Raw genomic sequence first — 18,475 nt, forward strand, 5'->3', positions numbered from 1 at the left:
AACTGCTAGCTCAAGACAATAAATACTGTAACGAAAAGAAACAATCAGGAGTTTGAAAACATGGGATGGGATGGGCTTACTTTATTGAAGAGAAAGTTGAAGTTCAGATGAGTTGAAGGCTCCACCAAGGTCATTTGTGAGTTTGACTGAGGCCAGATCAGACTGAGGTCAGATTTCTGCCTTCCAGCCCTGTAAGCTTTTCCATTCTCAAAAGCTGGCTCTTTATAAATACTCATTTGGTTGAGACGGTCTCTTCTGATTCATTTTAAGGTAGTCCTCAGACATTTTATTGGGCAAATCTGTCATTTGTCCAAATCCATAGATAGCTCTTTCTGAAAAGCCTAAGTGCTTCCCAAATTGCTGAGTCAGAGAACAGGTCAGTATTTATGATGCTTGAGAGTTGATTCTATATATTTCACAGTGTCCAGAGAAGTGTCTCGGAAACCAGGGAGCTAATTAAATTGTAACGAAACTCCATGAAGGTAGAGGCTGTCCTTGTACCCCACCCAGGATCCATCACAGTGCCTGACACACACACTAGGTGCTCCTTACAGATTTGCTAAGTGAATAAATGTTAATAGGGATGATGGATATTTTCCAGTCCCTACCAGGTAACTTCGGGTGCTGTTTCCCACAGTTCCCCACTGACGTCCAAACTGGCTTACTTAATAATAACTGCCTGACACCCTGGGATAGCTAATGGCCACCTGCAACTTATGCGGGTCACAAAATAAACTCATGAGAGCTGAAGAGATGGCCCAGCAGGTAAGAGCACTGGCTGCTTTTCCAGAGGACCTGGGTTCTGTTTCTAGAACCTACATTGTAGGTCACAACCATCTGTATAACTCCAGCTCTAGGGGATCTAACACTCTTTTCTAGCCTCCTTGGGTACTGCATGCCCTGGGTGCACAGACATACACACAGACAAGAAACACTCATAAAATAAAAATTAATAAAACTTTTAAAAATTAAAAAAAACCTGAATAGACCTCTCAAACCTAATTCTAATTCCTCCCAAGTATGTGATAGTACATTGATAGTATTTGTTTACACAGTAGCAGAAAATGGGGGTCTTTTTAAAGGGGGTGGTGCTGGGGATGGAACCCAGGATCTTATGCAGACAAGGCCAGTCATATACTTGATCTATATCTTTATCCACTGACCTGTATCCCTAACTGTGTCTGGGGCCCTTCATCCCATTCTCCAGTAAACTCCACAAGGTCCAAGGCAGACTGTTCTGCCTCCAGCCATTTCAACCTCACCGACCATTCCATCCACACCACCTAGTTCCCCTGCTTTCCCTCTGCCCTTGGGAAGCCTTCCTCCCCAACAGGGAAATCAGATAAAGCCACTTCCGGTTTCTATAGCCTCTGATGGCTTTCTGTCAGACTTAGGAAGAAAAACATCCAAAGCCCTTCTCATGCAGTACAGAGCCCTGGGTGATCTATAGCCTCTATCCTATGACCGCAACCTCTAACGTCCTTTCTCGGTGCACACTAGCCTCCCTGGTCATCTTGCTCTTCCTGGAACAACCCTAACTCATTCCCCACTTCAGGGCCTTGGTATCATCCTATTTCTCAGTCAGGCAGTCCACTGCCATTTTCATTTTGCTCCTTCATTCTATTAGAACTCAAAGATGACGCCTCCCTCACCTCACTTCATCTTTCTTCATATATTCAACTCCTGCCTAAGTTATATACGTGTATGTGTGCACTGTGTTCTGGTTGCCTATTATAAAGGCCTTCATGAGGCTTCACAGGTTTATCTTTGTGTCACTAGACCCTAGAATGAAGGTAGAATTAAAGCGCATACCTTTAAAAAGCTTACTTATTGGCAGACATCCTTTTTTTCTCTCCTGCTCCCTAGCCAAACTCTGCAATCCAAGGATGTGAGTTACTGAGAGTGATTTAAAGGACCCAAAATGACACTTGAAACCTTAGGTTGCAGCAGCTCCAGGCATAGGTTACCTAGTAGCTTCTTTCAAACTAGGTCCTGGGCTAGAACCTTGTTTTTTTTTTTTTTTTTCCTGTTAAGGTGTGTACCACGTTGCAGTTTTTACCCAGCACACTTGCTTTGCCTTATAAGTATGTCAACAATATGTAAGAGGTACTCAAAGTTTGTTCTTTAGCAAGAATTCTAGCTACCTTGTTGTTGGGTGTATGGTAAGCTGGTTTATTCGGCAATATTTACATGGTATCAATAATTCATCTGCACTTTGGATATGTCCAACAATCTGAACTCATTTGAATCCTGCTTACCCACTGGACTCCCTATTTCCTCTGGGTCTCAGCCTTGGAGGCTGGGGAAATTCACATAGTATTGTCTTAACTGCTCCTAAGGAGACCCAAACAAATGCCCTCCCCCCTCGGAAAGGGCACTGATGACTGACCAAAGTAACTATTCCATAAACATGGGATAAATTTATTGGGGTTACTTACGGGACCATGTGTGACCCCAAGACAGCCACAAATCCAAAAGTCTCCCCCCCCCCACTTAATGAACTTTTCATTCTCTCTATAGCTTCTCAGGAAACCACAGGCATCTGGGGCAGAATTGCAAACAGCTGGGAGAGGGCCACAGAAGGGACTGGCTGAGTCTCAGGTGAGACTCTGGAGACAGACCCTCCCCTAGCTTCTGTGGAGGGAATGTCAGTAGGCTGGATCTTGGTGGCTCCTGGGTAGTCACAGCTGCTCTGATTAAGATGGTAAGTCTGCTGGGCGGTGGTGGCGCACGCCTTTAATCCCAGCACTCGGGAGGCAGAGCCAGGCGGATCTCTGTGAGTTCGAGGCCAGCCTGGGCTACCAAGTGAGTCCCAGGAAAGGCGCAAAGCTACACAGAGAAACCCTGTCTCGAAAAACCAAAAAAAAAAAAAAAAAAAAAAAAAAAGATGGTAAGTCTATTATTCCCAGAGCCGTCTATAACACATCACTGTTTCCATAAACCTGGGATAACCAAACCAAAGCACTCCCTCATCTGGCAATGGGGGTGGGGGTAAAATGAGCCGGTGCTGGTGAGGGCTGACAACAGGGTCCGACACACAGTAGGTGCTTAATACATGCTGTGTCGTTCCTCGTATTATCATTGTTTCCCTTTGGTGGTGGTGCGCTCTCACTCAGCTTGGGGATTATTAAGCTCTAGTTGACTTTTAAGTAAAATCTGGTTTCTCCTCCCATAGAACCAGCACTGTCTCCAGGGCTGAGTCGACCTCCATCTCCCCTTTTGTTTTTCTTTGGCTCTAGTGCTGGGAGTTCGGTGAACTTCATATATTTCCTAACTTCATCGCTTATTTTGCCTTCCAAACCAGATCTTTGAATACCCCACTCGGTCTCCTTTATATCCAGCTCCATGCCTTTGCTTTATTTATTTATTGACGGAGTCTCATGTTTTACAGGCCAGCCTTGAATTCATAAAGATCCACCTGCCTCTGCTTCCTGAGTGTGGAGATTAAAGGCATGCACCACCACACCCCACTTTGATTATTTGTAATCTTGTGTGTCTCTGTGTGGCTATGTGCACATGAGCACAGATGCCCGTGGAGACTTGGAGTTTCAGGTGGTTGAGAGCCATCCAGTATGGATGCTGGGAACCAAACTTGAGTCCTCTGCAAGAGTAGCCAGTGTTCTTGACCACTGAGCCATCTCTCCTGTTCACTCCCCCGCTTCTGATTTACTTTTAAATATTTAAACCAATTCAACTCTTTTCAGAAAGACATCAGACCTCCAGGGTTGGTGCTTCATCCACACTCTGTTTGAGAAAACCTTGTTCTCAGGGTGCCTTCCTGTGCTTTCATTTAGAGGGTCTTGCTTTCATGCTTAGGTCTGTGATCGGCCTCGGCTGTATGGATTGTCTTAATGATAGCTCAGTCCTGCAGAGACAAATACACCTAAATATGAAGTCCATTCACACCTTGAACAGCTCGTTCATTCAAAATTCTAAGTGCTTACCATGTGTCCATCCCTTGTGGGAGACCATATGCAATTAGGGTCAGCACTAAAGCTAAGGGACTAATTGGCTACTCAGGGAAGGAATGTAAGGAGAGCAGTAATTTAGTAGGCAAAGATGATGTGGCCTGCTTATTCAGATTTGTGTGTGTGTGTGTGTGTGTGTGTGTGTGTGTGTGTGTGTGTGTGTGTGCGTGTGCGCGCGCGCGCGCGCCTCTGGGAGCACATCAGTCAGGTGCCGTTCCCACCATTTGCTTCTAACTCATCTGTCAGTCCCCATTCCCTCCAGGAGCAAGTCCAGGACAACTTCAGGAGTCGGTTCTCTTCTCCTGCTAGAGACTGACCTAGGCCATCAGGCTTGGCAGCAGGCGTCTTTAGCCCCTGAGCCATGTCACCAGCCCTTTCTTGTTTTCAACATTTCTACCATCTTTCATGCCCAGCCCACTGCACTGAGCTCCCTGAGCCTCAGAATGGAGCCAGTTTAATCTCCTCGCTGGCCCCATGTAGCTGATTTGAGGACCTGTGTCCAGGGCTGGACAGTCCCCAGCATCACCTCACAAAGCCCTTCCATTTAGTTCCTTTTTGTCTCGCTGAGCCTTGGACTCCCCTGGAGTCTAGCTGCCTGCTCAACTCTTGCTCCTGTCACTTTACAGCTCCACACTCTGTGCGTGCTGCTGCAAGGGCTTGAGCCTCCGCTCCTAGTTGGAAATAACCGTCTCCCTTGAATCCCACCCGACTCATCGCTGGTCATGTAGTTCCTGTCTGGAACACATCCGTGTTCCACTGGGAAACCTGCCCACTCCTCAGCTGTGTTCTGCCGCTTTGACAGACACCTTGGCCCCAGTTAGACCCAGTGTACCTAGTTTTCTTGTTACTGTGACAAAATGTCTGACCCAGATGACTTCAATGAGGAATGGTTGATTTGGCCGACAGTCTCAGACTCTGCTGCCCAGCTGTGTATACCACCACGCATGATAGCTGCAGTTATCCAGATGCCACCATGTGCCACCATGTCCAGCACCTGGTAAGCAGTCAGTGAACAGTGACTGGAAAAAACACAGCCACAGAGCTGGAGAGGTGGCTTGGTGGTTAGGAACACATGCTGCTCTTGTAGAGGACCCTAGTTTACTTCCCAGTATCCATATCAGACAGCTTATAACCATCTGTAACTCCAGCTCCAGAGGATCTGATGCCCTCTTCTGGCCTTCTCAGGTACTACACGCACACACACACACACACACACACACACACACACACACACACACACACACACACCCCAAAACAAAAAACTGTGAAAACAGAGTCATAGATGTAGAGACAGTTCACTGGTTAAAAGTGCTCATCAAGCAAGCTTGGGTGACAGAGTTTGGATCCCAAGAACTTACTTGAAAGGTGGGTAGAGTCACCTGCCTGTAATTCAAGCCTGGAAAGGAAGAGACAACTGAGCCCAGAGCAAGCTGGCTAGCAAGACTAGCCATGTCAGCAAACTCTGGGTTTGAGTTTTCTTAAAGACCCCACCTCAATGAATAAGATAGAGTGATGGTGGACAAGTCCCAGTGCTAACCTCTGGTCTCCACATGTACTCAAACACATGTGCACCTGCACCCACACACATGCACCCACACATGTGCCAACATGCACACCACATACACATGAGAATGAAAAAGAAACAAAAACCAAACCAAAGCAAAAAAACCCACAGTCACTGAACCTATGATATTAGTGACAGCATCTTAAACATCTCTCTTTTCACTACCCTGGGAGTTTCTTAAATAAGGGCCCATTAACTCGGTTTCTCTATAATTACCACTTCCTCTTGTGCCCATTTGTGGAGCTTTTGGTGCCTCCCTGTGCCGGGAGCTCGCTATCCATCATGCTAACCAGCCATCTAAAGTTACATATCAGGCACTCAGTGTCATGGTCTAAAAGACTGTGGCTCGGAGAGGTGACCACTGGCCCTCAGCTAACCCACAGAGTAACCAGGACTTTGAATCCTATTGCTTTGGAAAAGTCTGTGTCCTCCCGTGCTCCATCGAGTGTTACTGCCCATCTGTGCATTCCCAGCATCTACACCAAGAGCTTGGCAAACAGCCAATGAATGGAATCAGCCTGAAGAGACTCAGAACCTATACACGCAGGCAGAAAGGAGCATGCGTTTAACTGGGCCACCACGGTTCTGAACACGTCCCTCCAGGTCCAGTCAATCAGCACTGCAGATAGCATCTGGGCTGGTAGCTGTTTTCAACGATTCCCTCTTGGGAAAGGGTGGTTTCAACATCAATAATTTGCACTCCGTGGCTCCCAGGTGTGTGCTCTTTAATCAAGACAATGCCGTCCTTCCAGAGGAACGGGTTGTCACTTTTCACAAAATTTGTCCCATTTAATGAAACTTTTTTTTTTTTTGTTGGGTGCCTAATAAACTGCTTTCTTTGTTACAGTCTTAAGCTCTTAAAATGGTGTGCCAGGAAGGAGTCTTGGGAGTTCCTCTATGGGCAGACATGGAAAGCTTGGCCTCTCTGGCTCCATTCTAAGTGGCTGAAGAGCAGAGACCGTGGGCAACCATCTGAATCTCCCTTGGCCCCTGACTTGGGCAGGCAGGATTTCAACAGATCATTGCCAAGTCATTGTGTGCTATGGTGGTGTTTTATGCTGAGGACTGGGAGAAGCCTTGGGAGGGATAAAGAAGAAATCAGATTCAAATCTGGTCTCTAGGAACTTCTAAACCTCTGTGCCTTGGGATAAGACACAAACATAAATAATGAAGAACTGATTTGGCTAAATAGGGTGTGTAGTAGGAAGTGTATCAGTGAGCTACAATGAGATGCATACCCATCCCAAAGCATCATTTGTACTTAAATGTGGAAAGGTCCTTTGATAGTAACACAAGTATTGGATGTTATGGCTAACACTGTGGCATTTTCATGCATGTCTTGCTAGACCCCCTACACTGCTCCTGCCTTCTCTCTTCTTTGCTTACTGTGGGAGAATGAATGATTCTGCACGGATGCATGGATAAATGATGGATAGATAGGTAATGAATGGTGGATGACTGGATAACAGATGGAGTAGAGAACAAGATAGTGTGTCACTACATAACGAACAAGGCATATCTTCCCTTTATCGTTAATACTGTGCAATTCTGTGTCATTTGTACACCAAAACTCCTTGCACATCACGCCAAACTCAGACACTAGAATGATCCCAGTTTCATCTGTGAAGAAAACTGCAGCCTCAGGCAACAATGTCCCAGGTCTTACATAATGAGGATTGGTCAGCTTGAGCTCTGAGCTGGCCCTTGGCTCAGCGTCTTCAACACAAGAGCCCGGGGCAGCTACAGGGAGAAGGCGCGCCATTGAAGTCACTGCCTTTCTCCTCTGAACTGTGGACTGCCGCTTAATTGCAGCCTCGTGTCACAAGTCAGTGCTAGGCTAGGCAGAAGTGCTTCAGTGGAGACTCTGCCATGGATTCTGCTCTTCTTGGGGACACTTGTGAATGTGGCAAGTCACCTACTACTTCAGGAAGCCCATGAGAATCCTACAGGCCTCCTCTGGCCTTCTCAAGTGCCCAAGATTCCTCCACAGGAACACCTTGAGCCTAACAGAACACAAATACAACCCAGAACCTTCAGGAAGAGGGGGTGGAGGTGGCATTGGGAGCATACTCAGGGAATGTAGCACACTCAAGCATTTCCAGCCAGGGACACTGCACCATTACAATTCCACAATCATTCCCCTTCTGGAAACTTCCATGGCTATCCTACCCACCCGTTTCTCTCTTAAAACCCTTCTCAACTCTTGGTGGAGAGGACAATTAAGGTCGTCTGTTTTAGAGATCCAGGTTGCTAGTATGTTAACAGGGCAAGGTGGAAGAAGAGAACAGGATAGACCACAGACTACCTAGAACTGACTGGCTCAGCACAGGTGTATCTTTATGGCCTTGAATGCCGGGAATAGCCACAGCAGGTAGAAGATTAATGGCATTGAATTTGTATGTTCAATCAAACAACACATATGTACTGAGAACTTTCTATATGCCAGGCCCAGGTCTAGACTCTGGCTTCTTAAACTACGGGTTGTGATCCCATGAACAGTCCTGAGATTGAATGGAGGAACTCTGAAAACAACTGGCAACAATTAATGGTTTCTGAAAGTTCAGCAACCAAAAACTAGTTTGAAATCAGATGCATAATAGACCCAAGGTGTTTCTGGCTTCTCACTTGTGGTGCAGGGCAGGACTTCCTCTGCAGCCTCGGCCCTGAACACACTCTGTGCGCACTTTGCATGGCATGTCATCACCCACATGCCACCTGTGAACTCCACCTCAAACACCCCAGCTCAGATTCAAGACCATTGCATGCTACGAACTGCAGTGTTTTTTACTGTATACGTACACTTTCTACTCTTACAGAAAAACGGTTTAGTTGCAGCAAACAAAGACTTAATACTCTCCTTCCATCATCCCTCAGCATGTATCAAGTTAGAGATCTTTTGGATTGGATTGTGTTAGAAGTTTGGTTCTACAAACTGCCGCTTGAAGGGCTGGGGAGCTGGCGTGGTGAGTGAGAGGCTTACTGCCCAAGCCTGAGCACCTGGGTTTGGATCTTTACCACCCATATAAAAAGCCAGGCAGGAGTGGCAGCATATACCTGTAACCCCAGGACTGGGGTGGGGAGTGGGGATACGAGGATCTCTGGGGCTTGTTGGCTGTCAGCCTAACTGAAAAAAGGTGAGCTCCAGGTTCAGTGAGAGACCCTGTCTCAAGTGAATAAGGCAGATCAAGACAGAGAAGGCCAGAGCTAGGTGCTTGTGGTCACCCGACACCTTCCCCCAAAGACATCCAGGTCCTGGAACCTGTGACTGGGACCTGCCACGGCAAAGGGACTTTACAGATGTGCCTGAAGTAAACATCTAGAGATGGAGAAACATCCCACATTATCACAGCAGGCCAATGGACTCACAAGGGGGAGGCAGAGGAGGATTTGACCCGGAAGGGGAGAAAGTGATGTGTCCCTGGGAGCAGGGGCAGAAACGGTGTGTTAGGACATAGGTCAGGGCATGAGGGTGAGTCGTGCAGAGTTCCTCCCAGGGCCTACAGACTCTGCTTTTTATCCTCCAGAATGGCAAGTGAGTCAGTGCTCACTGCTTTAAACCAGCAGTTCTCAACCTGTGGGTCATGACCCCTTTGGGAGTCCAACGACCCTTTCACAAGGGGTCACTGAAGACCGTCAGAAAGCACAGGTATTTGCATGACAATTCATAACAGTAGCAAAATCACAGCTATGAAGTAGTAACGAAAGTAATTTTCTGGTTGGGGGTCACCACAACATGAGGAATTGTATTAATGGGACGAAGCATTAGGAAGGTTGAGAACCACCGCTTTAAGCCATGCCTAGGTGTGTGGAATTTGTTTCATCCACAACAAGAGACTCTTACTCCCGCTTGTAAACTACCTTGTCTGGCCCAAGCTGGTTTTTCTGTTTACATCTACTCTCCTTGTTGCTGTAAGAACTCAGTCCCCACCCCTGGCTGAGAGGATGCACTAGCAATGTGGACAGCGCTGTCTCTCCCACATCCATTCCTAGGGTAAGGTTAAGAGCCCCGAGCCAGGCTGGGGCCTCATGCCTGCCCCATCCAAATGACAGGATGACAACAAAGTCAGAATGTCAAGTGACCTTCACCACTCCCAAAGCCACCCCGAGCTCTCCTGCCTTCTGCAAAGGGCAGGAACTGTGGGATGTCAGAGACTGCCACTCATCCTGCAATACAGTGGATGGACTTCATAGGGGAAATACTGGAAAAATGTACTCAGATGTATGAACTGAGCGAGGGTATCATAGATATTACTGTCTCTAGCCTCTAGTGAGGAAGACAAGGAGTTGTTAAAATCTCCACAGAAGAAAGAGCTATGGAACCGACTATGTGGCTTACATCTTGTTTTCCGGTCTTGAACAGAGGCCTTGCTTGGGCCAGAAAAAAAAAAAAAAACTTTTAGGAAATGATAGGGAGAGAGACAGAGAGAGAGAGAGAGAGAGAGAGAGAGAGAGAGAGAGAGAGAGAGAGAGAGAGAGAGAGAGATCCCCCCCCTCCCCAAGTAAGAATGTCCCCTATGGGCTTGTGTATTGGAACACTTGGGCCCCAGAGGGTGGCACTGTATGAGAAGGTAGGGGAGGTGTGGCCTTGCTGGAGGAAGTACATCACTGGAGGTGGGCTTTGAGATTTCAAAACCTCCAGTCATATCCAGTTGCTCTCTCAGCCTTGTACTCGCCATTCAAGATGTCCGCTCTGGGCTGTCCCCGCCGCTACGCCTGCTCTGGCTGCCCAGCTTCCCATGTGCTGCTGACAAGCTCTTATCCCCCTGCAACCGTAAGCCCAAAACAAACCCTTCCTTTCGTAGGTTTCCTTGGTCATGGTGTTTCATCACAGCGACAGAAAAGTAACCAAGACACTCTGGAAGATTTTTCACGTCCAAAGGTGACAAATGTAACCATTTGTTAATGAGGGAAGCAGACCCTCTACCTCATTAGCTACAAATGTAAAACCAGGAACAAGTTTTCATGGCCACGGGTTAAACAATGGCTTCTCAGATTCACCGCCAGTATCATGGGATTTAAAAAGAATGTTATATTTATATAGACATTTATATACTATATAAATAAATGGCACATCATCCAAATTAAAAATTTTTTGTTTTTGTTTTTTGTATTTCAGAGGACACTGCCAAAAAAAGTGAAAAGCCCACTTATAGAGTAGGGGAAAATACTGGAGAATCACACCTTTGATGAGGGCCCTTTTAAAAAAGATTTATTCTTACTGTTTTAAAGTGTGTCTTACTGTTTTAAAGTGTGTATGAGTGTGTGTGTGTGTGTGTGTGTGTGTGTGTGTGTGTGTGTATGAGCGTAGGTGCCTGCAGAGTCCAGACGATGGTATCAGATCTCTTAGAACTGGTTATATAAAATTGTGACCCACCCCATGTGGATGCTGGGAACTGCAAGGGCAGGAAGCTCTTTAACCACTGAGCCATCTCTCCATCCCCCCCCCCCAAGAATTTCTTAGACTCAACAATAAAAGATAAATACCACAGAAAATGAGGGCAAAGCGTTTATTTAGTAGGCATTTCTCCAAAGGAGACTTCACAGGCACGACCACACCAAGATGCCACTTCACGCCTGTGAAGGCAGCTAAAACAAAAACAGCGGGCAGGGAGGATGTGGGCACATTGAAATTCTCATGCCTTGATTGTGGGAGTACCACAGGCTCCGGCCATTTTGGAAATAGTCTAGCAACTCCACTGAGTGTTGCTGAAGGATCCCGAGATGGCTGAGCATAAACTTGCTCTAACAGCCATTGATTGGATAGCTTTTGGGGAGATTATATCCCAAAGCCAAAAGACAATTGTAAACTCCCTAAAGTCCAGCAGCCATGAAATGTCAACAGCTCTCCAGTTGGCGGTGGGGACTCATGGTAAAGGTGACTAGCTTAATCTTGTGCAGACAATTTTTTTTTTTAAATGGGAACAGTAACAATCATCTGTTCTCCAAGCAAGGGATGGACTCTAAAATTTCATGCAAACTGACCCATCAGGGCCCTAGTTGCCAGGGGGGGAATTGGAAATAATTTAAAGTGTAAGGATGGTAGGTGGTACCCACGCTGCCATGGCCCAAAGAGGGAGTAATATGCACCCATGAAAAGAAGGTAGAGACCTGTTCAGTGCAAGCAGCAGAAGGTTTTCAAGCTGGTATGTTGCTTGTAAGTAGATCTCTAACCTGTGGACTCTGCACCCAAACTGTTAAAGCTGCAGGAAACCCAACAGAATGCTTTCACTGGTTTTCTTTGGGTCATGGGACTCTGGGTATCTTTCTCATCTTATTTTAATCTAGCCAGCTATTCTACAAAGAACACATAGGATCTTACAATCAGAAAACACACAGGCCCTTGTCTGCCTCCCTCCTTTTCCAGGGCTCCTTCTTGGGAACTTGGCTACCCTCAATTTGTTCAGCCATCCACATCTACCTCTATCCTAATCCCAAGCTGCAACCTCCACCTGCAGGAGCAGCCCTCTGCGGGTCCCCCAAAGGTCTTTTCAGGGGGCTCCAGAAGTCCCACCCATCCCAGATGCTTCTGTCAATCACCAGGGAAGTCTTGCTCATCTTCATCCTGCCTGGATACAATGCTGTATACCTCTGAGATCCTGTGACCAAGAAAATACTCTGCTTCTTGGCTGGGACTCATCCTTGAGGGATGCTTCTCAAGATGGCCCTGTGTGATAGTGGACATGAGTGTAAACTTCCAGAGGGAAGATGAAGCATTGGGGTCCCCGAGGTGTCTCCCTGCTGTCAGGTGGTGTAGATGGTGTAGATGGTGAAGGCTTTTTCATGTGTGTCCTGATTTGCCACAGGAAAGACTTCTGGGCATTTAAAAACCACCCAAGAGCTCTTCAAACAGTACAAGAAGGGATCAAATGTGTTTTGACTTAACCTGGATCAGCAGCCTGTCCCAAGCTGTGAGCCCTGCACCCGTAACTTGGTCCCGAGGAAACAAGTATGAATCCACAGTGCGAACGTGGCTCAAAGGCATGAAGGTTTCTCGTGAGCTGATTTGCCCAGCAACCCATCCAGCTTGTGCCAGCACTGGACTCACACTGGAGAAACCTGCTGTGGACGCAGCCAGCACCTGTGAGCCTTCGCCGCACCTGACACTCTGGGCGTGGAACGCTCCAGGAAGCAGTTCTTGATGAGAGCAATAAATGAACCCAGAGGTTCTCTCCCAGAACTTCCTGTTTGTTCCTCTTGCCCACCCACACGCTTCATCATCAGGAAGGCTGGGAGGAGAATGGGGACTGTTTTTTGTGGTCCTTTGGAGAAAGGAGTGTGCATGGAGTTCTGAGCTAAGTGCCCTGGCCTGGGCCTGTCCGAAATGTAATAGGATTGTAGAACGCTGGACCCAGACACATCACATACCCTGTCGGCAGTCTTCAGTGTTTTTTCGAAACTGAGACAGCAGGCTCTGGTGCGCCAGCCTCCATTCACCAGTATGGTATCCCAGCTGTCATCTCAAATAAGGTCAACAAACCACCAACGTTGTTTCCTCCCTGCAGAACTGGGCCCTTTCTTGAGATGAGGTCTGGGTGCTGTTTGGCAATTGGGAGCATGGAGGTGGGGACACATTGCATTCCACTCTTCCCTCAGACATCCAAAGCAGAAGCGTGAGTGGGCAAATGGCTGTCCCATTTGTCACCGCCCTTCTGTCACCCAAACCCAGGCTCTGATCACGTCTCCTTTCGCCCCCTGTAGCTGACCTTCCCAACCTGCCAGGGGTTGAAGGACTGAGATGCCCGCAGGACATGAGGGGAAGGGCTTCACTCTGCCACCTGCTTTGGGTACCCACTAAACTCGAAAGGCGAGGCTCAGATATCCAGGGGGCTCCCAGTAATCATGTGGGAGGTCGTTGGGCTGGCTTGTTTCCAACCTCCTCCATCCCAGTCACTATTGCATGGGGACCGCCTTCCTCTGCCCCCCATGTCCAGTCCGCCTTGAAGCACACACAGTTCAGCATGTCTCCTTTTCCCTTCAGATGCTGATGTACTCTGGTTTTCAGGCCAGCCTGGCCTTGGTCCTCCACCCCGAACTCTGGCCCTTTGGCCATGGTTCATCTGGTCAAAACCAGGTCAGTATCCCCCTCCTGCAGAGAGAGGTCCCACTCAAATCTGTCAGTCACTGATCATACAATGCGGCCTCTTGCAGGCCAGGAAAGGTGAAGTCCCACAGCCCTATTTTATGGGCTCAGGAGAACTCACAGAGGCAGCCATATAAAAATCAAATGAGCTCTGAACAGACTTTCAAGTTGTTTTTTTTTTTCTTTTATATCCTGTGTGGGATGACTGCAAAGCATCGTGCCCTCCTGGTCACATGACTTATGAACAGGGCGTGGCTGAGAAAGCCAGAGGCCACACCCACAACCTAGTCCATTAGAAAGGGTGGGGGGAAGAGAGGCAGATGGAGGAAGGAGCAGTGATGATCCCCCACCTTTCCTCACGTTCACGACTGCTTGTTCTAAGAACAATGATAACACGGTTAGTATAATTCTTGATTCACATTCAAGGTCTTTTGCATGTATATGTGTATGCACGTGTGTGTGTGTGTGTGTGTGTGTGTGTGTGTGTGTGTGTGTGTGTACACATATATGTGTAGAGTGAAGTGGACACTGGGTATTTCCCTCCATCCTGCTCCACCTTATTTTCTGAGACAGGGTCCCTCACTATTTGCTGAGTGTGCCAATTCAGTTAGACTGTCTGGCCATCAAGCCCCGGAGAGCTTCCTGGCCCCCGCCTCCTTAGAGCCTGGGTTATAGGCACATGCTGCCATGTCCAGCATTTATGTGGGTAACCATGGGAGGGGGCAGGGGGCCTGAACTTAGGTTCTCATGTGCAGCCAGTGTTCTCGCCAGCTGAGCCCCCTTCCCAGTCCCTCGAGGCCTTCAGAAGAAAAGAAAGGGCTTTCTTAACTCTACCAGAACCGACTGCTAAATACTTCATTTTTCCACAAGGATTCTAATACAATGGAACCAGAGCTGTCTTTGTGAATTATTGCGGTATGTGCACAAAAAATAACAGCAAGATGAAGCGCCTGGCCACCTCCACCCAGAGAGAAGTGCAAGCTTATGCACTGTCCCATTGCCGGGACAAGGTACCTGACAGACGCTACGTGAGGAAGGGAGGGTTAGTTTGGCTCTCAGGTGCAGGTCCAGTCGATCACGGAGAGGAAACGTGATGTCAGGAGGCCGCTGGTCTAGCTGCATCCACAGCCAGGAAGCAGATGGATACTGGTGTCCAGCTGGCCTGTTCCTTTTCATTCAGTCCGGACCTCAGTTTACGGGATGGTGCTGCCCACATTCAAGGATCTTCCTTGCCCCGTTCGTTAACCCAGTATGGAAACTCTCCCACAGACAGGCCCAGAAGTTTGTTTCCTAAGAGATCCTAAGACGCTGTCAAGTTGACAGTGTCAACGATCACACTTACTATCCCCAGGTCCCACCAGTGAAGTCTCTCTTCCTGTGGCCCAATCCTGTGCCGTCAGGCCCGTGGGGTGACAGGGGCATCTGAATTTTCATCCTCCTGAGTCTCGGCAGGGGTCTGCTTCACTGCACTCCGGTCTGCGTCCGGGATAAATAAGCCATGCAGGTCTAGGTGCATGTCGGCATCAACAGAGGCACGAGCCAACTCCGTAAAATTCTTGGCATCCAGAATAAGTAAAAAAGGCGACTTTTGGGGGTCGGTAGAGACAATGGCCGATAAGATGACTCCTACAGGGAGACAAACAAAACCCAGTTTATTCTCACTTGCAGCGCCCAGGACGGAAGGCAGGGCCTTCCTTCAGGTTAGGCAGCTCAACCAACGAGCTCCATCCCGGCTCCTAAGAGATACCTAACAGTGTTCAAAGTGTAGCTTTGTGTGCCCTCCACCTGGAGGGGTCCGTTTCTCAGAGGTGTCTCTCTGTCCTCTCTCAACTCATTCTCGACCCTAAGAGGAGGGGAGAGAATACAGGACATTCTGTTGGCGGAGGAGAAGTCCAGGACTGGAATGAGAACACTACTCCAGGATAGCCACTTTGCCTTGCTGAACCTTATCTCATCCCTGCAGTGAAGATCATTCCTCCCAGCCTCCAACCTCATGGGGTGCTGAGGGGATCTGCAGGGTGGGTTCTGGAAACACGTTCCTCATTTTCACATGTATTGAAGAATGGCTCTTTTTCTATTGTTTGAATCTGAGTATGGAGAGACCCAGCCAGTTCTGGGAGGTCACGTGGACGAAGTTGGGCCACTCAGCTGAGCGGGGACTTCTTGAGTTGCAAAAGCATTTGCACATTTGTGCTGTTGTTGTTTTGTTTTGAAACAGGTCTTACAAAGTAGCCCAGGCTGGCCTTAAACTCCTATCTCCCTGCCTCCACCTCTCCGGATGCTGGGATTACGGACCACGTGTTGCCATGCCTTGCTCATGGTGGCACTGGAATGAATCCAACTCGTCTCTTGGTTATATTGGCAACCCCAACTTTTGCCTGTGAATCGGAATGTTCTCCATCCTCTGCACTCACAAGGTACAGTGGGGTTAAGGAAGCTTTTAGTAAGTGCCCGAGAGTCCTCCCCAAAGGACCTTGGAGTAGCCTTACGTGGGTGACGTCAGATTGGCCTGGATTCAAATCCAGCCTCTGCATATGGGGCGTGTGACTTTGGTCAATTTGCCTCACTCTGAGCCTCCCCTTGATAAAATGAGGACAGTGCCACCCCACACCCATGGAGAGAAGGCGTGAGAAGCAGTTGCCCAGCCAAGTAGGGGATTGGTCTCAGTAGGAGTGGGTGCCAACAGTCCCTTGCCTCGGAGATGGCGGTGACATGGGATCCCCCTGCCTGTGTTCCAGGCCACAGTCAGTAGGAAGCCAAGGCCAGGTGGAAAGCCACTCCCTCCCACCTGAAGGAAGAAGCTGGCAGCCTCAGTGGGATGGCCTGCCCTCCCCTGCAGGTGTGGGCAGCTCCATCACTGGCTTGGCCCGGGTGGTGTCCTCACCCATAGCTTATTACCCTCCCTAGCATCCCCAAGGCTGTGGGCAGGGCATCTTTGAGGCAAAGGGGGATAAAGATGATTTGGCTATGTGGAAACCAACATTTCCCAGGTGCTATGAAAACTTCACATGCTTATAAGAGGGGACACTTGAGATTTGGGGCCAGCTCTTGCAATGAATTTTAAAACTTAGGCTGCAAGTTCTAAGAGAGAGGATGTCACTCAGTAGAAAGATACAGGTTTTGTGTAGTAGAAAATTTAAACCTTGCCCAAAGAAGATCTGGCCTTTGTCACAGTCTTACCTATGAGAATGTTTTCAGAGGCTATGGGCTATGCTAGGTATTGTATTCTAACACTGTCATCCGTCCGTCCATCCACCCATCCATCCATCCATCCATCCATCCATCCATCCATCCATCCATCCTTCCGTCCATCCATCCATCCATCCATCCATCCATCCACCCACCCATCCAATCACCTACCTACCTATCTACTTATCTACCTACTTATCTTCTTGCTGTTGTTTTTTGAGACAGGGTGTCAGTAGTTTGAATTCTCTGTGTAGATGAGAATGACCTTAGACCCTGGTTTTCTTCTCTCCATCACCCAAATGATGAAATTCCAGGCATATACACCATGTGATGGATCCTAGGACCACATGGTCCCTGCTTGGCTTCTGAGAAGCTGAACACTGAGGTCATCTACACAGGGTATCAGACATGCCATGTGAGTGAGCCATGATAAAACCTCTGGATACAGAGGCTCAGGTATGCTTCCATGGCTGGAAACACTTGGTTGTCAGAGGTTGACACTATGGGCAAATCCACTGGGAAAGGATGGCCAGGGGCTCTGTCCTAGCTTCTCCAGCACCCCATCCTATGTGTCCACTCCAGACTTTTGTTAATATTAGTCTGTAATCGTTCACTGTGTTAAGGCATAGCCTTAAGAACAATGGCTGTCCATGAGCTCTGGGGGGAGGGGTCCTAGTGAATTACAGAATGTGGTGGTAAGAGCCCTCGACCATATGGGCCTGACCTACTACACTCGAGCTCACACTTGACATCAGAAGCAAATGTGGTCTTGGGCAGTTTTTAATGTGGTTTTACCACTGCCACACCTAGACTCCTCATCAGGCTACCCACCTGTGGGATGCTCCTGGATGGTGCCTCTGTTTGGTGGGTGATCATAAGTGTGGCCACACAGGCTCCCTTCCCCGACTCTTACCATCATCCTCATCCTTGGCACCTGGCGTGGGTACGAACAGGGGTTCCGCCGGCCAGCAGCACTCCTCACCCCACGTTAAGGAGGACTTTGTGAGAATGTCATATTTCAGTATCTGTATATGCAGAGAAGAGAACGTTGGGATCCTGTGTCTGCAAGCACGCTGACTCCCTGGGAGCAGGAGGGCATGAAGGCCAGCGAGGGGAGACTGAGCCCTTAAACCTATACTTGTGACATCACCTCCAATGACACCTGTCCCAGGCAGCACAACCATAGAAAGGGAAGAGCCAAACATCCCCCTACCCCTCCAAAGTCAAACGCAAGTCTCCTGGCCCACATAGAGCTGAGATCCCACAATCCTGAATTTTTCTGGTATTTGGCACTATATCACAATGTTTTACATTATATAATTAAGATGTTTAGTGCCACTAATTGAAATATGATACAATTCTTTTGTTGCTTTGAAAGTGAAAGCCCTGGACTATGGCTGGAGTTGTGGTGAACCCCCTGCCCAGAACCTGAGGTTCTGGTTTGAGTCCCAGCATCCAAAACAAAAACTAAAAAAAAAAAAAAAAAAAAAAGAAAAAAAAAAAAAAACCCAGAAACCAAACAAAAGCAAAGCAAAACAACAAATGAAAGGGAAAATTTCCATAAACTCTCATAGACCTCTTCCTGTAGCGTATAGAATTAGTGGGAGTGGCGGAGAGTGTGTTGTGTGTGTGTACATAAACCTCCATTTTTGCCCGTCAGTATTTTTGTACCAC

General features: G+C 48.0%; 1 protein-coding gene across 1 annotated transcript in view; it reads right to left on the reverse strand.

The window, feature by feature from the left end:
- Positions 1–14,405: 14,405 nt before the first annotated feature.
- The window catches only part of Bco1 (beta-carotene oxygenase 1), a 36,827-nt gene continuing 32,757 nt past the window's right edge, over positions 14,406–18,475 (reverse strand). The window contains exons 10-11 of the mRNA XM_052728979.1: positions 17,715–17,826; positions 14,406–15,238 (exon numbers count right to left, since the gene is read on the reverse strand). Coding sequence (XP_052584939.1) covers positions 15,009–15,238; positions 17,715–17,826 — 342 coding nt within the window. The 3' untranslated portion in view covers positions 14,406–15,008. The remainder of the gene's footprint in view (positions 15,239–17,714; positions 17,827–18,475) is intronic.

Source organism: Peromyscus californicus, unplaced genomic scaffold (assembly GCF_007827085.1).
Source record: "Peromyscus californicus insignis strain IS unplaced genomic scaffold, ASM782708v3 Scaffold_8__1_contigs__length_139910024, whole genome shotgun sequence".
Lineage (NCBI taxonomy): Eukaryota > Metazoa > Chordata > Mammalia > Rodentia > Cricetidae > Peromyscus > Peromyscus californicus.